Source organism: Chlamydotis macqueenii, chromosome 8 (assembly GCF_036417535.1).
Source record: "Chlamydotis macqueenii isolate bChlMac1 chromosome 8, bChlMac1.mat, whole genome shotgun sequence".
Taxonomy (NCBI): Eukaryota; Metazoa; Chordata; class Aves; order Otidiformes; family Otididae; genus Chlamydotis; species Chlamydotis macqueenii.
The window spans coordinates 25,515,722-25,535,325 of NC_141563.1; the positions used below are offsets into that span (position 1 = coordinate 25,515,722).

The following is a 19,604-nucleotide window of genomic DNA, read 5'->3' on the forward strand; positions in this document are numbered from 1 at the left end:
TTAATCAATGTTTATCTAATTTTGAAAGGTAGCTTTAGAAGTCCCAGTGAAAATTTCTCCTGCTAATGGAGATGTGCAGTTTGCTCTTTGTCATATTGCACTGTCAACCCCCTGGAGCACTGTGTCTGAAGGGTTAAATAAATTACTTGGATACAATCTTAGATGTAGAGAAAATGGAGTCAAAAGACAGTGACAACTGATATGAAGCATAGTAAATGGAGGAAAATGGTCTTTGGTTTAATCCACAGTCCTTTAGTTAAATGAGGTTTTCAATTTGCTGTTGCCCATCAGAATATTTGTGTTCTGCTTCTGCATTGAAAAGACTTCCAGGGCCTTTTCGTTATCTCTATTGAATATTTAACTTTCAAACCACGATAATCAGTCAGGCTGGGAATGTTGTTATAGTCTTGATAGCAACAGAGTCTGTTTTTCATCAGTTCACTTAAAGCTTTTCTCCTGCACCCCTAAAGCCTAGATTCTTATGTGCTCTGGGTGGGAAATGACAGTGAGCTGTAAGAAGAACTGTCACTACATGGCAACAACTTTTAATCAAGAGCTTGTTTCCTCTTTCCAAAGACAGTAAGTCTCTTTGAGGGCTTTTTGCTCCACTTCATTTTGGTTTTGCTTGTTGCCTTTCAAGTGAGCTGTCACATTTTCTAATTATAAAACATTCTGCACTTGCAGCTAAGATTGGGTTACGCAATTTTCTTAATTCAATAGATTGCTTGTCACTGCTGAACAGAAAACCTTTTATTATCTTTCAGTCTTTTTTACATCTACTTTTCCTAGGTCTTTGACACACGTTGGCAGAGGGGGAAGGCAATCTTTCCTTTATATGTGCCATCACATTTACCTAATTGGATAACTAAATGCAGTCTGACACTAGAAGGACATGGAAATGCCTCAGTTATGAGCTGGTAACTTCTCTGAGGCACAAAAAATGCATTTCCATGTTTTGCAGATGTGAAATATATTCTCTGCCCACACTCCCCCCCCCCCCCAAAACATTAGAAGAGGTTAAGTATATTTTTAAGGTTTTTATTTGAAGTTTACCTGATTTTCATGTTTCCCAAATTTTGAGGTTATCAATTCTATAAGCAGGAGTTTGGGAGTGTAATCACTCTACAGTTGTCTGACTGTATGTTTTAACTTTTTCTCTAATTAGTCTAAATATTCCTCAGACTAGCTAAGGTTGTCTTGAAAGCCTTATTTTCACAAGAAAATAATTGGATGTTCTTTTCTTCTGGAACTCTTAGATAGGATTCACTGATGCCAATTTTTCAATACTCCTTTTTGGCTTGAATGCACTTGAAATAAGCCAAATGGTAGGCTTCTAATTAAAAATCCAGTTCTTAAAGATAAAACTTCTCTGATCTCTGGAAACAAGTGGCATTACATTGACAGCCTCTCTGGCAAAGTTGAGAAATTGAGTGGAAAGTATAAATGAACACACTGAGCAGTGAAAACCAGTATCACACTCGAAAGCATTCCAGGCACAAAAGACAATACTTATTAAACCAGACACGAGTCATGACAGTGAGTTCTGCAAATTGAGAATATTCTATAAAGCACAGGTCTTCACTGGAAGCCTAGAAGCTATGCTGTTGTGCCTACAAATCAGTGGCCCAAAACATGCTTCTGATGTCTTAATACTGGTGAAAATATCTGAAACTTATCAGTTCACTGTGCTTTTATGTTTTTCAATCAACTCATGAGTAGTGTAATCATTACTGCAAAAAAGGCTATAGAGATTGCTACCGCATGAAACTTTGGCTGGTTTGTCTACAAGGCATTCTCAATGAGAGGTACTGTCTGCTTTTATTTTTATTTTTTTGGAAGAATATATTTTGGGCAGTCATTCTAATAACCGAGATTATTCCTCCTGCAATACAGGATCTGACAGCTACAGATCTGAGAAAGAACAGAAAAATAGTTATTAGTGATTTGTAGAAAAAAAATAGTTTGGTGGGGTTTTGTTGTTGTTGTTGGTTGGTTGGTTTTTTTGTTTGTTTGGTTTTATTAAGTGGGTATTTCCCTCCTGTCTTTCAATGCAGTAGGGACTCAGTGATTACAAGCGTTCTGGTTGTTGAAGCGTTTATGCATAGCCAGTAGAAAACAATCAGCTTGCTTTCAATTTAGTTACATGAATTTAATTGAATGCTCATTTATAAAATGTACAATACAAAGCTGAAGCTTTTTCTGAGTTATTTTTAATTCATTTTCCCTGCATACTCCTTCAGGAAAGCCAGATCTTAGCCTGCGTTAGTGTTTCTTTGCACTGTTTCAACAATGGGTACCAAGTGTTTCTTGAAGCACTTAGCTGTATTTTGGAGCACTCCTAGATGAGCTGATGACTACCTTGGTAGTTGGAACCACACCACTCATTCTCCTTATTCCTGCCTGTCAGAGGAGAGGTTATTCTGGAAGAAGTAGTGTATGTGTGAAGAACTCGGATACTTCTTTATTGGCTTAGTTTACACTGGAGATTTTCCTGGCTCATCCCAAGGATAAGAAAATGCAAAGGTATCTGTGTATGTCCATTTCAGCTGTGCCAAGTGATACTCATCCCCAGCTGTGGCTTTGTCTGCAGTATATGTTGTGTACTGCTCTAACCCCCAAATCCTCTTGTTCGGTGACTACCAAGATGTTCTGCTAAAATTCAGCCGTTTTTAGCAACTCAGCTGTGTAAGGTTGCTTAGAAACCAGCCTTCTTATCCCCCACATTCTCATGACAGATTTTCTATGCAATAACTTCACTGCATGACGCATTTGTATCGAGACATGCGTTCCTTTTCCACTTGAGATTCTCTGAGTAAAGTTTGTTGGTGCTTCACGCAATTCATAAACAGTATGTGGTAAATCACTGGAGTATTAAATCACTGCCACAGTCAAAAGGAGTTCAAGTTTCAAATGTGAACAGTTCCTCACTCCTGAATGTAGTTATTGATCTTTTATTCCTCAGAGTAATTTCTAATTTTGTTGTTCAGTCTGGGTAGCTAGATGGTATTATGACTTTATGATAATCTCCATTCCCTTCTTTGCTTCTGCATATAATACTTGCTTGCACCAATTCAAAATTTAGATGGTAAGGGCTTCTGGTTGCAATTGCTTTCTCCTTTATATTTTCTTTATATTTGTACAAGGCATCTCATACGAACTGGGTATAAAAATATTTATTAGTAATAGAAATATTTATTTTTTAAATGTCACTAATAGAATAAGTATCTATTATATAATTTATATTAATAAGTCTTAATATTATCTATCTATACTATTATCTATTAATAATAAGTACTAAAGATATCAGCTTGCAGTTGAAAAGAGTCATTGTCAGCCCCTTCATATTTATATATCTCTCTTTGACTGAAGGGTTTTTAGCGCTGTTTTCACTTCATTTCCCCTTCTCTGTTTGATAACAGTATCACACTCTTGCCAGAATGGCAATGTGTTGGTCTGGCAAAATCATGAGAAAAGCTGACCGTCACATCTGGCAGAAAAAATATTTGCTACTGACAAAGACAGTAAGGTCCCATCACAGTCGTCTTGTTTAGTCTCACTTAAGAAGCACACGCAACTTCATTCAAAACTCAGTTAGTGCTTTTATGGACTGTGCAATATTTCATCAGTGAACCATATAGTTTGAAATTAAAAATTAGTATAATTTTCATATATTTCTTTGTTAGTTTTATTTTGTAACTATAAAACTTGTGCTTATTATTTGAAAAGCATTTCGAACATTATGAACCAAGAGTATAATTTATTTAGTGTTCATACTCTGCCAAAAGAACATATTTAGAATGTCATTAAAATGCAAAATTTAACAACATAATCAAAGTACAATTTAAATATACATTCTGCTTTATAGGGCATAAAGGCCTGAACCCTGCAATAAAGAAGTAGTAGAGTCAAGACAAAGATGTTGAGAAACTTAAGAGTTTCCTGGGGCAGAGAATGTTTTAAGAAGTACTTATGAAAGAATGGTATTTAAAATAGAATTTAGAGATAGAGGCGAGATATCTGCTTGAAAAAAGGCAAACTGAAATAACTGAGCCAAAAAGAACAGTAAAAGGATAATAAATTACCAGAAATTAATAGGGCTAGAGCATATAAGACGTTGCAGGTGAGGATAAAGTGTTGCATTGAATACTGAGAAAGAAATCCAATGAATGAACGGATGATACTGAATGAAAATTCAGTTCTGTTGGTCTTGATTTTGTCACTAGCTTTAAAATTTCACAAGAAAAGATATCTTTTGAAAATAATGAGAAAAGAGATGAGAATATTCACAACTGCATTTAGTTGAATGATAACAGGAACATTTTTTGCCAAGCTGCTCAATCAAATCTAGATAAGTGTTTGTGGTATTTGTGAAGAAAATGCAAGCAGAGTCATGCAAAACTGAAATGCAGAAAGCAAAACATACAAAACCACCACCCTTAAGTACGGCGGTGTGATAGGCAGATAGCTTTAAAAATATTTTTTAAAAATTATAACTCATTCTTTTAATGCTTGCCCACAGCACAGTAACAATAATAACGCTTATCCTTAGCACAGTATCCAAGCCTCAGGTACCTCCTCTGTTTCAGTTTGTGCCCATTGCCTCTTGTCCTGTCACTGGGCACCACTGAAAAGAGCCTGGCTCCATCTTCTTTGCACCTTCCCCTCAGATTTCTGTACGCATCAATGAGATCCCCTCTGACCCTTCTCTTTCCAGGATGAACACTCCTAGCGCTCTCAGCCTTTCCTCATATGAGAGATGGCCCAGTTCCTTAATCATCTTGGTGGCCCTTTGCTAGACTCTCTTCAGTAGCTCCATATGTTGTACTGGTGAGCCCAGAACTGGACACTGTACTCCAGATGTGGCCTTACCAGTGCTGAGATGAAGATTAGAGGGGAAAGATGTATACAACCTTTTTCCCCCTCTCTAGCCTTCTTTAGTGGGATCAGTAGAAAGGCTTGTTTCAACGCACTGTAAGCATTTTTTTGCTGTTTTATTCTTAAAAACACTTTTACAAGGGGAGAATTTGATTTGGTTTTAGTTACATTTCACACTTTTTGTCCTTTCATCCCTCTCTTTTGAAAAATGTTTTACTCCCTTTTCTTAAATATATACTAGACTCAAAGTGCATTCCAACAATTCTAAAACTTGTGGAAGAAACTCAGCAGTGTACAGTAATGGAAGATACGGTCTCTTAATACCACAATAATATTCACTCTTTTATCATAACCAGAAAGCAATCTCTGTGTATCATGAATTTACTTATATTGCACTTAAGAAGCCCTTTGGCTTAGGTACCCTTAAAGTTCCACCAGCTTGTTCATACAAATTGTATAGCACAGTATGTACATAAACTAGAAAACTGTCTAGAGAGAGGCCATATATACATAAAATTACCTGGTCTTCAAAGTCAAATTCTGTATAAACAGTATCTCCAGAATCCATAATCAGACTGCAATCAAGTTCATTTGACCCTAAAATAGGAAAAAAAAAATTAGACTTCAGAAACGGATTGAAAATTTTCAATCCATATGATGGAACACTATAATAATTCCAATTATCTGTATGTATGCAAAAATTGTGATCCAAGGAACCATTCAGATGTGTTAGAGTACCCAGGTGAATGGTATTCCATTAGCAAAGCCTTCACAGCATCCATAAAAGCTACCACAAATTCTAATAAGGAATGGTTATACTAAACGGTGAATTGTTTCAGCTAGATTGCAAATTTATTGGGCAGAGTGTTCTGTGTGCCATGACTTGCAATTGTAAAATTGCCACAGGGATCTTGGTTCAGGGGACAATACAGACCAGGTCTAGGAAAGAAAAAGGAAATACTGACTAATTGGTGATTAGCAGACAAGGATCCTGGAGTGATGTTGCTGGGGGACCAAAGCAGTATGCTTCCAGCAGCAGCAGTCCCCATTCCTATCCCACGCCTTTCCAAGGCAACAGTGTGGCTCTGCCCCTTCTCCCCATCATCTTCTTGTGGCAGCATCAGCAAGTCATGCAGCCTCTTGCATTTGGGATGACAAAAATCAGTTGCTGAGAAGCTTTGACCAGGCTGAGCTTTACAGTTTAGCTTCAGCTGAACTGCTGAAGGTGCAGGATAACAGAAATCGAGCTTGGTGTTTCAAGAAGTTATGTAGGAGGGATAGTCATTGCTAAACCAGAGTGGGAGGATAAACCACTAATCATCCCTCTATGTGAACATAGGAAGGGTGTAGCCTGGACATCATATTCATATTCTGGCATTATCACACCATTCAGATTATCTCCTGGGCAATGAGAAAGGAGATAGTCTCTTGTGCCCTCCAGATGGTGCAGCCCTAAACCAAATCCTGCACATATTCAACACACATTAAAATGTCAATAGTTGTGTGACTACAGGAGTAACTTTCACAGCATTATTAAAATCAGAATAACAAAACCACTGTAATGACACAGAGATCTAAAAACTGTAACCAGCCAGTAGCCACAGGTGAGTCCAATGCCTAGCTTAATGTGAGGAGCAACAGATAACACCAGAGGAAGTGTAAGATGTGCTTTGTTTTGTGCCCTCACGTCAACAGTCAGACAAGATCACTGATGAGGAAGAGAAAATAACTTCCTCCCTCCTGGGTTACTGGTATCTCTACCTGGTATGAAGTTCCTGCAAGCATAGGCTTTGAGGATACATAGTTTTAGGACTGTTGCTGACCTGGAGTTGTTTTCTCACCATTAGAGATGTTTGTGTGTGTGGCTCTCTGTAACAAGCAGTATCAATAACAGATTTTGCAGTTCAATTTGCGCCAGATGCATTTACGTATTATCTGCTTCTACTTGCTTTTAAAGTTTACATAGTAATAATCTATGTAGGTGGTGAATAAACATTACTAAGAGAGAACAGAGGAGAGGAACTGGATGTCATGATGATCAAAACCATAGCTGCTTGGTAGAGATGAGGATTCCAGGGTGTCTTAATTTGCAATCCATATCACAGTTGCGGCCAAATTCATCTTTGATGCAACACTTTGGACTACGTAAGAGATACTAGGGAAAGACTTGGGTCTACCATCTGCTGGTTTTTTTTGGGGTTTTTTTGGTTTTTTTTTTCCCCTAATGTTCATGTATACTTTATCAGATTGCTATAAAAAAAAAAAAACAGAAAGGGATTATACTCTTGCTACCGTAGAATGTCACATGTATATATACACAGCATGTTTTTTGGCATATACACTTTATAGTCTTTGGAAAATACCTGTCTGTAAAAGATATATGCAACTTAATAGATTTAAAACTGCTGAGAGAATCTTAATTTTTTAATTTACTTTACACAACTGAGATCTCTCTATATACATTGTGTCGTTGCTGATAATATAATTTAACCAACCCTCAGTCCTCACCAGCACTGACCTACCTTGACACATCAATCACTTTTAAAGGCACTTGTGTGCAAGTATTTGATTTACTGTCACTTAACTACCAAGAGCAGTACGCATCCCTAGTTAGAAACGTTAATATGAAATATGGTGCTGCAAATTTAAATGTAAAGGTCAGGCTGAAATTGAATACTCATACATAATGTATCTTAAGTGATAAAAGCCATAATGGTTATACAATTTTAATATGGTCAACCATCTTAAGGCCTTTTTTTTATTGAACTAGGACACCAGATTCCTTGGGGAGGCATAGTTCCTTTCTCAGCAACATTTTATGTAGAACTTATGGCCATGTTCAGCTGTCAAAAGAGAAACACAAAATGTTGGCTTAAGGAAAAGAGGAGGAAGCAAACATGTCCTGCTACTTTCAGTGAGTCTGCAGGCTGCACATCTTGTGCTCTGACAACAAAAACAGCTGGTCATCAGTCAGTTTCATTGCCTTTTCTGAGTTGTGTTGGTTTTCCTTTGATAAGTTGGTATACTGAGAACTAGGCTATAAAAAAAATTAATACTTGTTAGGAGGAAAGTCTTACAGTCTGAATTGTCCTAATTCCTTTCGAAGGGACGCCCCATTCCAAGAGATAATCTCAGCTCTTGGTTAGCTTAAAGCCTTCATGTGCTTGTATGAACCTATTGCAAATAATCTGAGTAACTGTATCAATTTCAAAAGGGAAAACTCAACAGTTAAAAACAATAACAACAACAAATGAAAATGCATGAAAACTCTACCGCCATAGAGAAATAGCTTGCAAGCACCTGATCTGAAAAGGTACTTTTATGACTTAAAACATGATTCCTCAATTTCAGTGCACGCATAAAGTTGAGGTAAGGGAAACCTGGTCATTTTCATGTGCCCTGTGAGAGGATTTAATTAGGTACAGTACTATGCAATTAAAAAATAAATCAGTTGGAAGTTTTTATTAAATCCCTGCTAAGTGAATAATCAGCTCTCCAGAGAGGAGCAGGCTGCTGAAAAAAGAAACAGCAAATTAGTTAGAAGGCATTCCCTTTCTTTGTCAGGCTTTATATCTTGACATTGAAGGCATCACCCATAAAGACTTGTCTTGCTAGGAACCCAAGAGGATCCAATGACACAGCACTGAGGGATGAGTTGAATCCATGACCGGCTGCAGTTGCACAAGGGTGCGCTGACAGGAGCTACCCCTGCCAGGTCTGACAAGGAGAATGATTCCCCTGCTCCCATAGGGGTGTGGGGCTATGCTCGGTTGTTTCCTTAACCATGAGGCTGTACTTTTAAATTTTGTGCTGTATTTTACATATTGTTTGTTGCTTCTAAGCTGAATTCCACAGGATTGGTCATGGAAAGTTGAGAAGCTATAGCTGTTACAGGCAGGTGTGTGATTCCTACACAGAAATGCACCCCAGAATCCAGGGGCATCATGGCCATAAATGTCTCTGGTCCTGTAAAACATTTAAGTGTTCTGAGCCTGAGGGCGTGTCACTTTCCCTGAAAGTGTATTCATCCTTAAGTTTTCATGAAAGCAAATGTCAAGCATTGCTTTTTCACACTTCACTAAATTCATTTATACAATGAAACTAAATTGTACTGATCTTTCTGAATTTATTTGCAGTTAACTTCCCATTACAAGGTAGCTATACCCCGTCATGCAAGTTAATTAAGTCTGCTCCTTGGAACAATTGTTTTCTGGCAAATCAGCTAATTTATTTCCAATCCTTGCTTAAATCTGTTACTTATTTCAAATCCTGGTTAGCAATTCTATTTAATATGGTTCATTGGCTCAAATATGCCCATAGTAATATTTTTAACAACTATAGTATTTGCACTGTTCAACACTGACTTTCATAAAGTAATCTAAGACTATCCTATGAAACATGTTGCTTCTTTTAATAGCATGTTTAAGTTCAATAAAATAAAAAGGTCTTTTGATGTTATGGAATACGCTCTGAAGTACCGTCTAGTAACTCAATAAATACACGTTGCATATAAGCACTTGGGCAAGACAAATGCTTAGAAGATACATTTCAGGTGGAATATAATAGAAATACTTTACTGAAGGACTGATTAGCATTAGAATGATTATATTTTAATTTTGCTCTCAGTAAGATGCTTCTAATACAAATTTTATGACAGCCTTGCACTGTTGAGTTTCATGACAGGTTGTTGCTCTTAGCAACAGTCTTAATATGTCATAGAAGGCAACAATGAGAAAACTGTATTTTAATCTATAAAAATATTCAGTTGTTTTTTTTCAGCATATATTGTTATACAGTTGATTACAACTGGATTTTACAGGTATAACATATGAATTAGATTGATGTGGAGGCATGAAAATACTAGAAATACTGTATTTATGTTAGCCACCAGGTACCAGAATATATTGCAATACCACTAATAAGACTAAAAAACAAAAAGTGAGATCAAGGCAATGCTGAATTGCAGCCTCTAGAAATTAAATATCTGGTCTCATAGGATCTCTAGGAATCCTACTTCGAATCTCCTTACTATTATTGGTGCTCAGGTTAGGCACCAATTGCATGATTGTGGCATGGCTTCTGATAAAGCCATGGCTCTCCAATTATTTTGGTGAGGAATTTATTAAGCAGATCAGACTTTCAAGGAACTGACTGGAGCTCATTCAGAATCACCACCTATTTGTGCAAATTGTTTAGCTTTTGTCAGTCTGTTTGAGAGAGCTAGCACCTTTATGCTACTTCTTTCCTCTTCCTGCTATTCAGTACTTAGCTCACTTAAGTAGGGAATCCACAGGTAATTATCAATACAATGCTATACAGTGGGAATGCCATTTTAGGTTTGGAATCAATCTCTTGCCTCTAGGAATAAGGCTAAGCACAAAAGAGGTAAGCGTGCCACTTAATGGAGAAAGCTAGTATTCTTCATTCTTCTGTGCATCTTCTCTCAAAGCTGACCACTAGAAACCTGTTTTTTTAGCTAATGCACTTCTTATTCTCCACACCCTGCCTCACCCCCACTGCCTTGATAATTTATCTTTATCAAAAATAGCCTTACGGGTGGGTTTTGTAGGCTTGCTAGCTTGGAACCCCCTTTCAAATCTTCAAAATATGATCTAATCTTTCTGTCTGAAGCAAATGTCTCTTTGCAAATGTCTTGCTCGTAGAAAACCATAATCCTCTCTTTGTCAAAAAGATATCATAGATATATCGCTATATAGACTTCATTGTGCTTCATCAATTCCTCTTTCCTTGGCAGCCTTCAGATGATTGTTCACAATTACAAAAGACTGAAGCTCCCCTGCCACCAATTTATGGCAGATGAGTTTTGCCTTAAGCAGAGGAGAGATCAGATGCACGATTTTCTCTACTGTACATATCTAATCTTTGTTTTAATAAAGCTAGTAAATTTTACAGGAAAATATTTCACCTAGTATTTTCTTTGTGTGATGTTTCACAAGACATTTATGACCTCATCTACATATATAATTCTCATGGTCTACTTGGAAGGGAGCCAAGGATGCCATCAGTAAAAAGAAAAAAGTTGTGAAGTTACCAAAGAACATTTTCCTGCTCCCCTCAAGCAAAATACTTCTGACAAATGTTATGGATTTTCAGTGCTTTGATTTTTAGCTTCCATTCTTCTGCAGTCCTTTGTCCCTCAACAGCTTTTTCTTTGAAGACATTCAAGCCTCAGTAAGCACAAATAATAAATATATAAATAAATAAATAAATAAATAACAAATGCCTGACTTACATTCACACACAGTTTTGGAATTAGTACCAGTTATCATGGAGTAAGTATGATCATTAATCTCACAGGACTGGTTTTCTGGTGAACACTGAGGTATCATCTGGAACTGAAACAGCTGACAACTGGAATTGGTCAACTTATAAGGTTACTCTATTAAGGATATAGTTGTTTAGTGGACTATCCAAAACTATTTTAAGTTGAGCTTCTAAATAAACAAGATGATAGGTTGGTTGTATGAAGTTTCCAAGTGTAAAACTTGGAACCACTGGGTGTGCAAATGTTTGAGGTCAGTCAAGACTTTGCTACAGTACATACGTGCATACTTGAGGAACATGAAAAAGGCATCCCACCAATGTCAAATGCAGTACAAAAAATGTGGTTATTTAAATCTTACATTAACTCACCTGCTGCAGCCTCTTTGTTTGCAAATAGTTTATTGTCAACTGCCGAACTTATATCAAAGAACACTTCTTCTTCATCTCTGTCTGCATCAAACTATTAAAAAAAAAAAAGTTGGCAATTAGACACTGCTTACTACTTGGCTGAACATCAATGTGTAACATGACTTCTCACCCTAAGCATTCTTGACAGGAACCTTTCTACTTTCCTGTGTGCTCTCCATTGCTTTAGGTATAAATAATTTTAATTTTGACTGAAAACTAAACTAATTTTGTACATCACTTTGCCTATTTTTAATAGCTTGTCAGGAACAGAACCTACAGTAAAAGTGACTTGCTCTCAGGGAATGAAGTTTCAAGGCAGAAAGTAAAACTAGTAATGCATATTATTTTTTCAACCATTGGATGGTTGAAAAAAATTACAGCGTAGGAACTAAAAATTTGATTACTTTATTGCCACTTCTTTTCAGACATCAGCATAATTAATTATTTAATTTGCAAGTGAAAAATTTCCAGCAAATTCTGAATTATCTGAAACCAATTTTTGTGACTTGTATGTGTGTTCAATTTCTTCAAGTAGCTGAGCAAAATTCTTAGGAAAAAAAGGTAAAGTATTTTTGAAAGAAAGCAAGCTTTCCTTCCTCTCACACTAGAAGAAAGTGTATTGGCTCAGTGATAAATTCAGGAAAGCAAAACTCCTTTAAAGAAGTTGTAATTAATTAATTTATTACCATTTTAAACTTTTTTCATTTATTTTTTGTCTGAATTCTGATACTGATTCTCCCAAGTTTTTTCCTCAGCTCTGACAGGTTCTTTTTATGGCCAACTGACATGACTTGACAGTGGGTTTGTGTTTTTTCTTATCATATTTATCATTTAGATCATCACTTATTGAGGCTTTCTTTGGAAAAAAAATTTGGACATTTTATTACTGTTGCTCTGGATTTTTTCTTATTTCTTGAATTGCGGCCAGGTACATTACCATGGAAAAAGGGAACACTGTAACCTCAAGTTACAGGAACAAGCAAATAATGGTTACATCAGATAGCTGTCATTCAGTGCATGTCTCCCTGTACAAAAGTCACTATTTTCAATCATTCTGTATCTTCAGTGTAACACGTTTTGGGATGCAGAATGAACCCCAGTGTGAAAAGTATTACACTAGCGATTGTAAGCTCATGAACTTCAGCGGGCTCTTTCTTCCAATTCCAAGACTGTTGAGCACCTTTTCAGATGTTTTGCCAATACCTGCCTGTCTCATGGTAAAAATAACATGCAGGGAAAAGCCTTAGATAGAGAAGTTTAAACCCTACTAGGAACTTTGCTGCGGAAGCTAACATTTATAGAGATGAAGCTGGTTTCCAAATATCTATCTGAGAACATAGCATGATACTTAATGAACTCATTTTAGAGAGACACTGAATTGCTTGTCTAACACCCACCATTGCAAAATCAGTATCACTCTTTTCATTATGCCTCATGATGGTTTACGTATCACCTGTATTACTTAAGCTGTTCTGTCACTGGTAATCAAATTTGCTTTCTTATGGAATTTTCCATCAGCACCTCAAGGTAAAGTCAGAGGCATATATCAGCCCAAGAATAATTATTTAGAGTGGCAGATGTCAGAAATAGTTCAAAAATAGGGAAAGAACATCAGAGACAAAGAATGATTCTACAAACCGGGTCTGTGTGAACAAAGGTAAATGGAAGTTATGTGAGACCAGAGCATACTAGGGAGGCAAGCATTGTAGAAAGCTTGCTGCCAACAAGCTTAACTCTCAACACCTGTCCAAGTGCTCAAATCTTAATTGGTGTTAGACCTGATTAAAATCTTCAAGGTCTTAATATTTAGCTTTATGCTTAGCTCAGCCCTAGAGTTCATTTCCATCATAGATAAGCCTACCATAATTATCAATACATGGAGTTTTCTGACTGGTTCTTGAAATTGAGTTTCTGGCTCTGACCCTGAGGATCACTCAGAAGTTCATCGTATGATGCAGCACAGTTGTTCAGCTGCCTGGGCAGACATTTATCTATTCTTGAGGAGGAGTTCTGCTATTTAGCGTTAATCAAAACTCAAAGTGGTTTTTTTTAGTTACAAAGCACAAATATGTTTTTATTTACCTATTAGGAGGATTACATCTTAACTTGTGTCAAAACTGAGGCATGTGGAAGAACAGGTCTTAAACTAAGATGTTGGGCTACTGTTGAGCAATTTTTCATCCATGCGCAAAGAGCATCTTTGGAATTTCCTTGCTGTTAAGAAGAGTATTGAACTCTGTGAATTCTTCATCATGGCTCTGTGTCCAAAGAAGCGTGAGGTTATGCTTTTCTTCTGTCACTTCTCAGCAATTTATTAGGTAATTATTATTTATTAGGTAATTATTATTATTTTATTAGGTAATTATTATTTATCTTATTAGATACGCTAGGGAAGACATATCATATAATTTGGTATTTGTAGGTATGTGTATGCATAAAAACCAGTAATTTGTAATCAGGTTGTGTCTGGTCGTTACTGTGTATGTCACACCACACTTGGAGAGATGACAGGTTTGCTTTCTCATCAGTAGCATTCCTCTGAATAATCCAGTTTACCATGAAAAAACACACGATCAATCTCAAAACGTTCTGAAGCTTCCAAGAATTTGAAACATCAACTTCGCCCATTCAAAGAACACCAGCTGTGCTTCAGTACTCTGAAAAACCTGGGCATTGTAATGAAAGCCTATAATGTCACCTAAAGAAAACCAATTATTTGCAACTTGCACATAGACTCAGTTTTCCCCTCATAAAATGAGAATTGTAATACTCTGAGCCACAGGAAGGCAAGGTAACTTTCACAGAGAAAACATTTTTTAAAGAAACTAAGTAACCGTATGAGTTCTGTACTTCATTGAATTGCTAAACATTTTAAAATTAAATCCTTTGATAATTATTGGAGACTTGAATAAAACATAAAAGGTACTCAAACAACCCTATTCACAAAGAACAAAAAGCAGTAAAACTCGTAATTTTTTAGCAGAACATGTCTAAATCAGTAAGTTGCTTTCCCTACTGAAAACAAATCCCTACTTGCTTCAAAACATAGGTCTTCAATGAAAATATCTACTGGCATCTGTAAGAATGGCTCAGTTTAATTATAGTTAAGGCCTATGTTTCACAGAAATATAATTTTATTAAACACACCGCTGAAAGCATTTGCAACATGCGACACACTAACTGTGTTGTTATCTGAACTGATACAATTTTTAACCAGTGGTGCAGGAAGAAGCAGAGTGTCTCCTCCCTGTGAGCTCAGTGGGGTTTGAGGTCTGAACTCGCCCAACAATGTTTCCCTCAATGAAGCACTAACGGGGTTTTTGTACTTTGCTACCTCTGTTTTGTTGGAGCGGGAGGAGATGAGGGAGGAGCTCTGAGGACAAGAGAATCACATTTCTTTAAGAAACCAGCCTAAATATCTGAGCCAAGAAAGGTTTCACAAACCTTTCTGGAGTACATTTGAGGCTATGCTTGGTAAGAATCTAGTGAAGTCCTTCCCCTGCCCAACTGGACATGTGGAAGCTGAAGGGCAGCAATTCCCACATCACTTCTACGAGTGGTTCTGCTTCCAAGATTTATCTCCCTGTGATGAAGGAAAGCTTTTTCTATCTTCTCTCTCCTCAGCCAGTTCAATAACGGTGTTTCTGTGGGGGGAAGAGGTAATACAGCATGATTTGGAAGGATGTGAATTTACCACACCCACACACTGTAGTTACATCACAGGCTGTTCTGCTCCCACCTCGTTCAGTGGAACACATCACAAGGATTAAAGCAGAACAAGATCACATCTCTGAAGTCTTCAAGGTTTCCTTTTAGTTGAGTTTCAGATAGTTTTGCTTTGCTCTGACATAATGATTTAGTAAGGAAATGACTAGTAGTAGTAATGTACCTCAGTATTTATTGATTTTTTTTTTTTTTTTTTTTTTTTAAATAAATGATGACTGGCATAATGATGAATTTTCTGGAAAGTTTATCCTCATTTCATGTGAACATTGTCGAATTGGAGGATTTGATGCTAGCAGAGTGTTATATATAAAAATGATAGAAAATATTTTCTAGATCTTCTGTGTTGTAAATACTTGTTCTAGGGAAAGCGAGTTGTACTTGCTGCTCTCAGAGAGAAAGTGATCAGTGTTTCTAAATAAGCACCAACAAATCGTAGCCAATAGAAGAAGCTTCACAGAAAAATTGTCCTAGTTGTTGAACATGGAGAATCTTACTGGTCAGTGGCAAAAAAAAAATGGAGGTTTGGTAATACCAAGTACTGAGTTAAAGAAAAAAGTGCACAGCTCTTTCCCCTCATGTCTATTGGGGGTAAGCATCATGGAAATTGCAGTTACCTAGAATTTTGGGTGAGGGTCAAGTCTCAGTCTGGCACTGCCCTCTATGGACTGATTCATTCCCATTTGCAACAGTAGATTAAAATGTCCTCTATTTTAGAACATGATGGATGTCAATGAAAAGAAAATATGCCATGTCCAAATTAAAATAACAACACTGAGCTAATTGCTCTATGGCAATATTCCCATCCACCTCAAAATCAAATAGGATTACAGGAACTGGATTATGAATGCTCTGTTTGCTCTCATTGCAGGCAAAGACTCTAACAACAACTGCAGTTCATAGATGTCTGAGTGTTTTCTCAGTCATTGAAACATACATTACGTAACTTGAAGAAATGCCCAAAATATTGTATGTTTAAAGGTACAGGTGATCTGATTATCAGACCCCTTGCTGCAAGCAAGATGGTATTTGTATTCATTTGACTGCTTGGTCAGTAGGAAGTTATTTGTCGCTGGTCTTCAAGAGCAGGAGCAAGTACAGAGCGCTAAGCCTCAGACCACTGCAGTCAGTGGTGGTCAGGAGAAAAAAAAAAAAAAAAAAATGAAAGAGTTGCTTTGAGTTGTTCTTTTAAGACACATCCTCAGGTATGGACCTTTCTGTGGTGTTTGACTGACTTTTGGCTGTGGAAAACAGGCCACCAGGCCTTCTGTCATATAAACAGGATAAGAGATTTTTTTTTTTTTTTTCTCAGACGAAGCAACTTCTGAAGGGAGATTTATAGGGAACAATTAAGTGAACAGGGGTTGGGCTGTGCTGCTCAGTCAGAAGGTTTAATTAGATGTATGAACAGGAATGCTGAATGTAAGCCAAGTAATAATGTAACATCATGGTGTTTGATGCAGGGCTGATAGCTCCTGGATGCTTGGTGCAGTGCTAGTATCCACAGCTGATAAACTGGAGGGACTTCCAGATGGGCTCTGAGAATGATTACTTGACTACCATATCTAATAAGGAAAGAATTAAAGCTGAGATCAGAGAAGGCTGAAAAATTAATCTATTCCCTGTAACTTTCCATGGGAAAGAGACATTTTAGAAGAAGTTGCTATATCTAGCTGATAAAACTGTAAGATACAAGGATGAAGAGCAACTGTGACAAAATTGAAGCCAGCAGCAAAATTAATTCTGATGCTAGTTTCTTTACTGTTTAATTAATCATAATTGGCAATGGATTCCCCATGATTTGAACATTTTAAACGTTATTCCTAACATGAAAAAAATAGTAATATATTCAAATAGGAATCAACTCAGGAAAGTCTGTGGTCTAAAAATTGCTCTACGTAGCCATAGCTGTCACTTCCAGCTTTATAATCCATTAACCAGCTATATGTGGAAGTGAAACACAGTCACTGCTGAGGAAGTGTACAAATCATCCTTATGTTATCACCTGCAATGGAAGAATAATTTCTTTTTAAATAAAAAAAACAAAGGAGGTAAGCTAAAAAGAACATAGCTTCTTGTATCACAGTTATCCCATGCTTTTAAAAGAGATACCTAGTTTAGAAATCAGATTGTACCACTATCCTTGAAGCATTCGTGATTTTTTTTTTTTTGTGTTGAAAAGCTGACAATCTTTTAGCTGGTAAAATAAAGAGGTTCATAAGATTGAGCACGCTATAATGATTTTCAGGTTGCAGTGGCTACAGCCGTGACAAGAACACCTTGCTATTTTTATTCAGACTGGTTCAGGCAGGGGTTTGCTCCTGAAGAAGTGAAAACAAATAGAAACTAGTTTTATTTTACCCTTGGTAATACTAAAAGGTGAAGCAAGACACACACTCGATGTATAGGTGCCACTTTATGATTTTCGGACACCCACAGAGAAATCCTTTTATTATTATTGTTCTATCCCCAGTTTCCTTCTCATAACAATTACAAGCTAATTGACTTGTGCAGTTACTTCTAGAGAACCATGGGAAAAGAAAAGAAGAAAAAAAAATCAGCAACACAGGAAAACAGTAAAGAAATATGTGAGGAAAAATATATAAGGTAGGATAATAACCATTGGGAAAGGAGGACAGGAAAAAAGTGTGAAGCCTTGTATAGAAAAAATAATAAGCAGAGGAACTGAGGAATGAAGCTGGAATGTGCAGACTGGGAGCTCAGGGAACATTTCACTATTATATAGTACTTTTAATGATACTTTTTAAAAAAAAACCACAAACAAAAAAACCTCCAAAACACCACAAAATGGGAGGGAGGTGACATAGGGGAGAGATATTTCTCTGTAATCCATTCTCTAGTTCTAATATTCTCTATCTTTTATACCAAATACTCTGAAATATCAGAAAATTTTTATATGATATTATATCAAGTACAGAAGAAAAACTACAACTGAAATAACATTAGAGCTCACCAGTGACTTATAAAAAAATATGCAATTAGCAGAGGTCATAAATTGATATCAGACAGAAATTTAGAAAAGAAACTGAATTGGAGATTTTCTCACCATTATTAAAATCCTAAGGAATACTCCGAGTTATCTAAAATGAACCACTTAACACCTTATTTTTTACTACAGGAGTTCGCAGAGGTTTCATAAATCATTGCAGAGTCCCCATACTTCTATCATTAGAGTTTCTCAAGTTCCACTTATCATCCAAGTGTCTATTGCTACAAGTGCTACTTGTAAACAAGCATGAGGGTCAACATTTCCCAGCCCTGAGTGGAGCTGATAGTTCTGGAGGGGCTGCTGCTAGCTTTTGTATAACCCAAACTCATTTGAAGCCACTAACTACAGAATTTTTGAATGCACTAGGTGCATAGACAGAATCTAGAATGGTAAAAAAAAAAATAATTAAACTATAAAATTCAAAATAACATCATTCAGTAACATTAATGAGAGCTGAAATGACCTTCAAAAAGAGTAAATACACAGTTATAATGGAAAGTATCAGCTAATTTAACTGCCTTATACCACAAATTGTGAAAATACCCATGCACACAGACAGATCAAATCTGTTCTGTTCCTCTAGAAACAAAGAGATGGACCCTGAATAGATTTAGGGATTTTGTTATAGCTGATACAAAATGAAAAATGTCAGATTCTGGCCCATTCCCACATTAGTACAAAAGAGGATTGGGACATTTGTAGCTCTATTGCTAATGATTGCCCTTCTCTATTAACTTGGCAGTACAGAAACAACACAAATACTACAAAAGAGAGGCTTTGGGGTTTTTTTTTGTTCTTAAAGTGATTTTCTGTTATTTCATGCTAAACTCAAGAACTTAGTGCTGTAGCACACAAGTGTGGAGGTGTTCTAACAGTTTAATTCCCTTTACAGTAAAACTCTCTCAAGCCAGCATCCATAGTTGTAATATGGAACAGCATGACATCAAGTAAATGGTATGTCTTATCTGAACAAACAATTAACAGTAAGCAGAAGTAATAGCCTGTCTTTGTATGTTTACATGTCTGCTTTTGAAAGGCAGAAAGAGGAAGAAGTCCTATCTTTATGCTGTGATCATGGCGAGCAACACCCTGACTTATATCAGTTTTCAGCTGTTAAAAATGAGCACCTCAGGCAATGTGGTGGCGACAGTTGATGGGAAAGTCACCGTGCAATTATGGCTCCTTGTAAAGGAGAGACTGAGCAAATTGAAGGAGAGCTAGATTTGATGGGGGATGAGGGGAGAAATCAATAATTTGGTGGCATGGTAGCTAGAAAATCAATGAACTGGAGGGAAAGCAATTA

At 36.7% G+C, this 19,604-nt stretch overlaps 1 protein-coding gene across 1 annotated transcript in view; it reads right to left on the bottom strand.

The window, feature by feature from the left end:
- Positions 1–19,604, bottom strand: part of AK5 (adenylate kinase 5) — an 87,969-nt gene that overhangs the window by 36,129 nt on the left and 32,236 nt on the right. Inside the window, exons 7-8 of the mRNA XM_086753182.1 lie at positions 11,530–11,620; positions 5,396–5,472 (exon numbers count right to left, since the gene is read on the bottom strand). Of these exons, the coding sequence (XP_086609308.1) occupies positions 5,396–5,472; positions 11,530–11,620 (168 nt within the window). The remainder of the gene's footprint in view (positions 1–5,395; positions 5,473–11,529; positions 11,621–19,604) is intronic.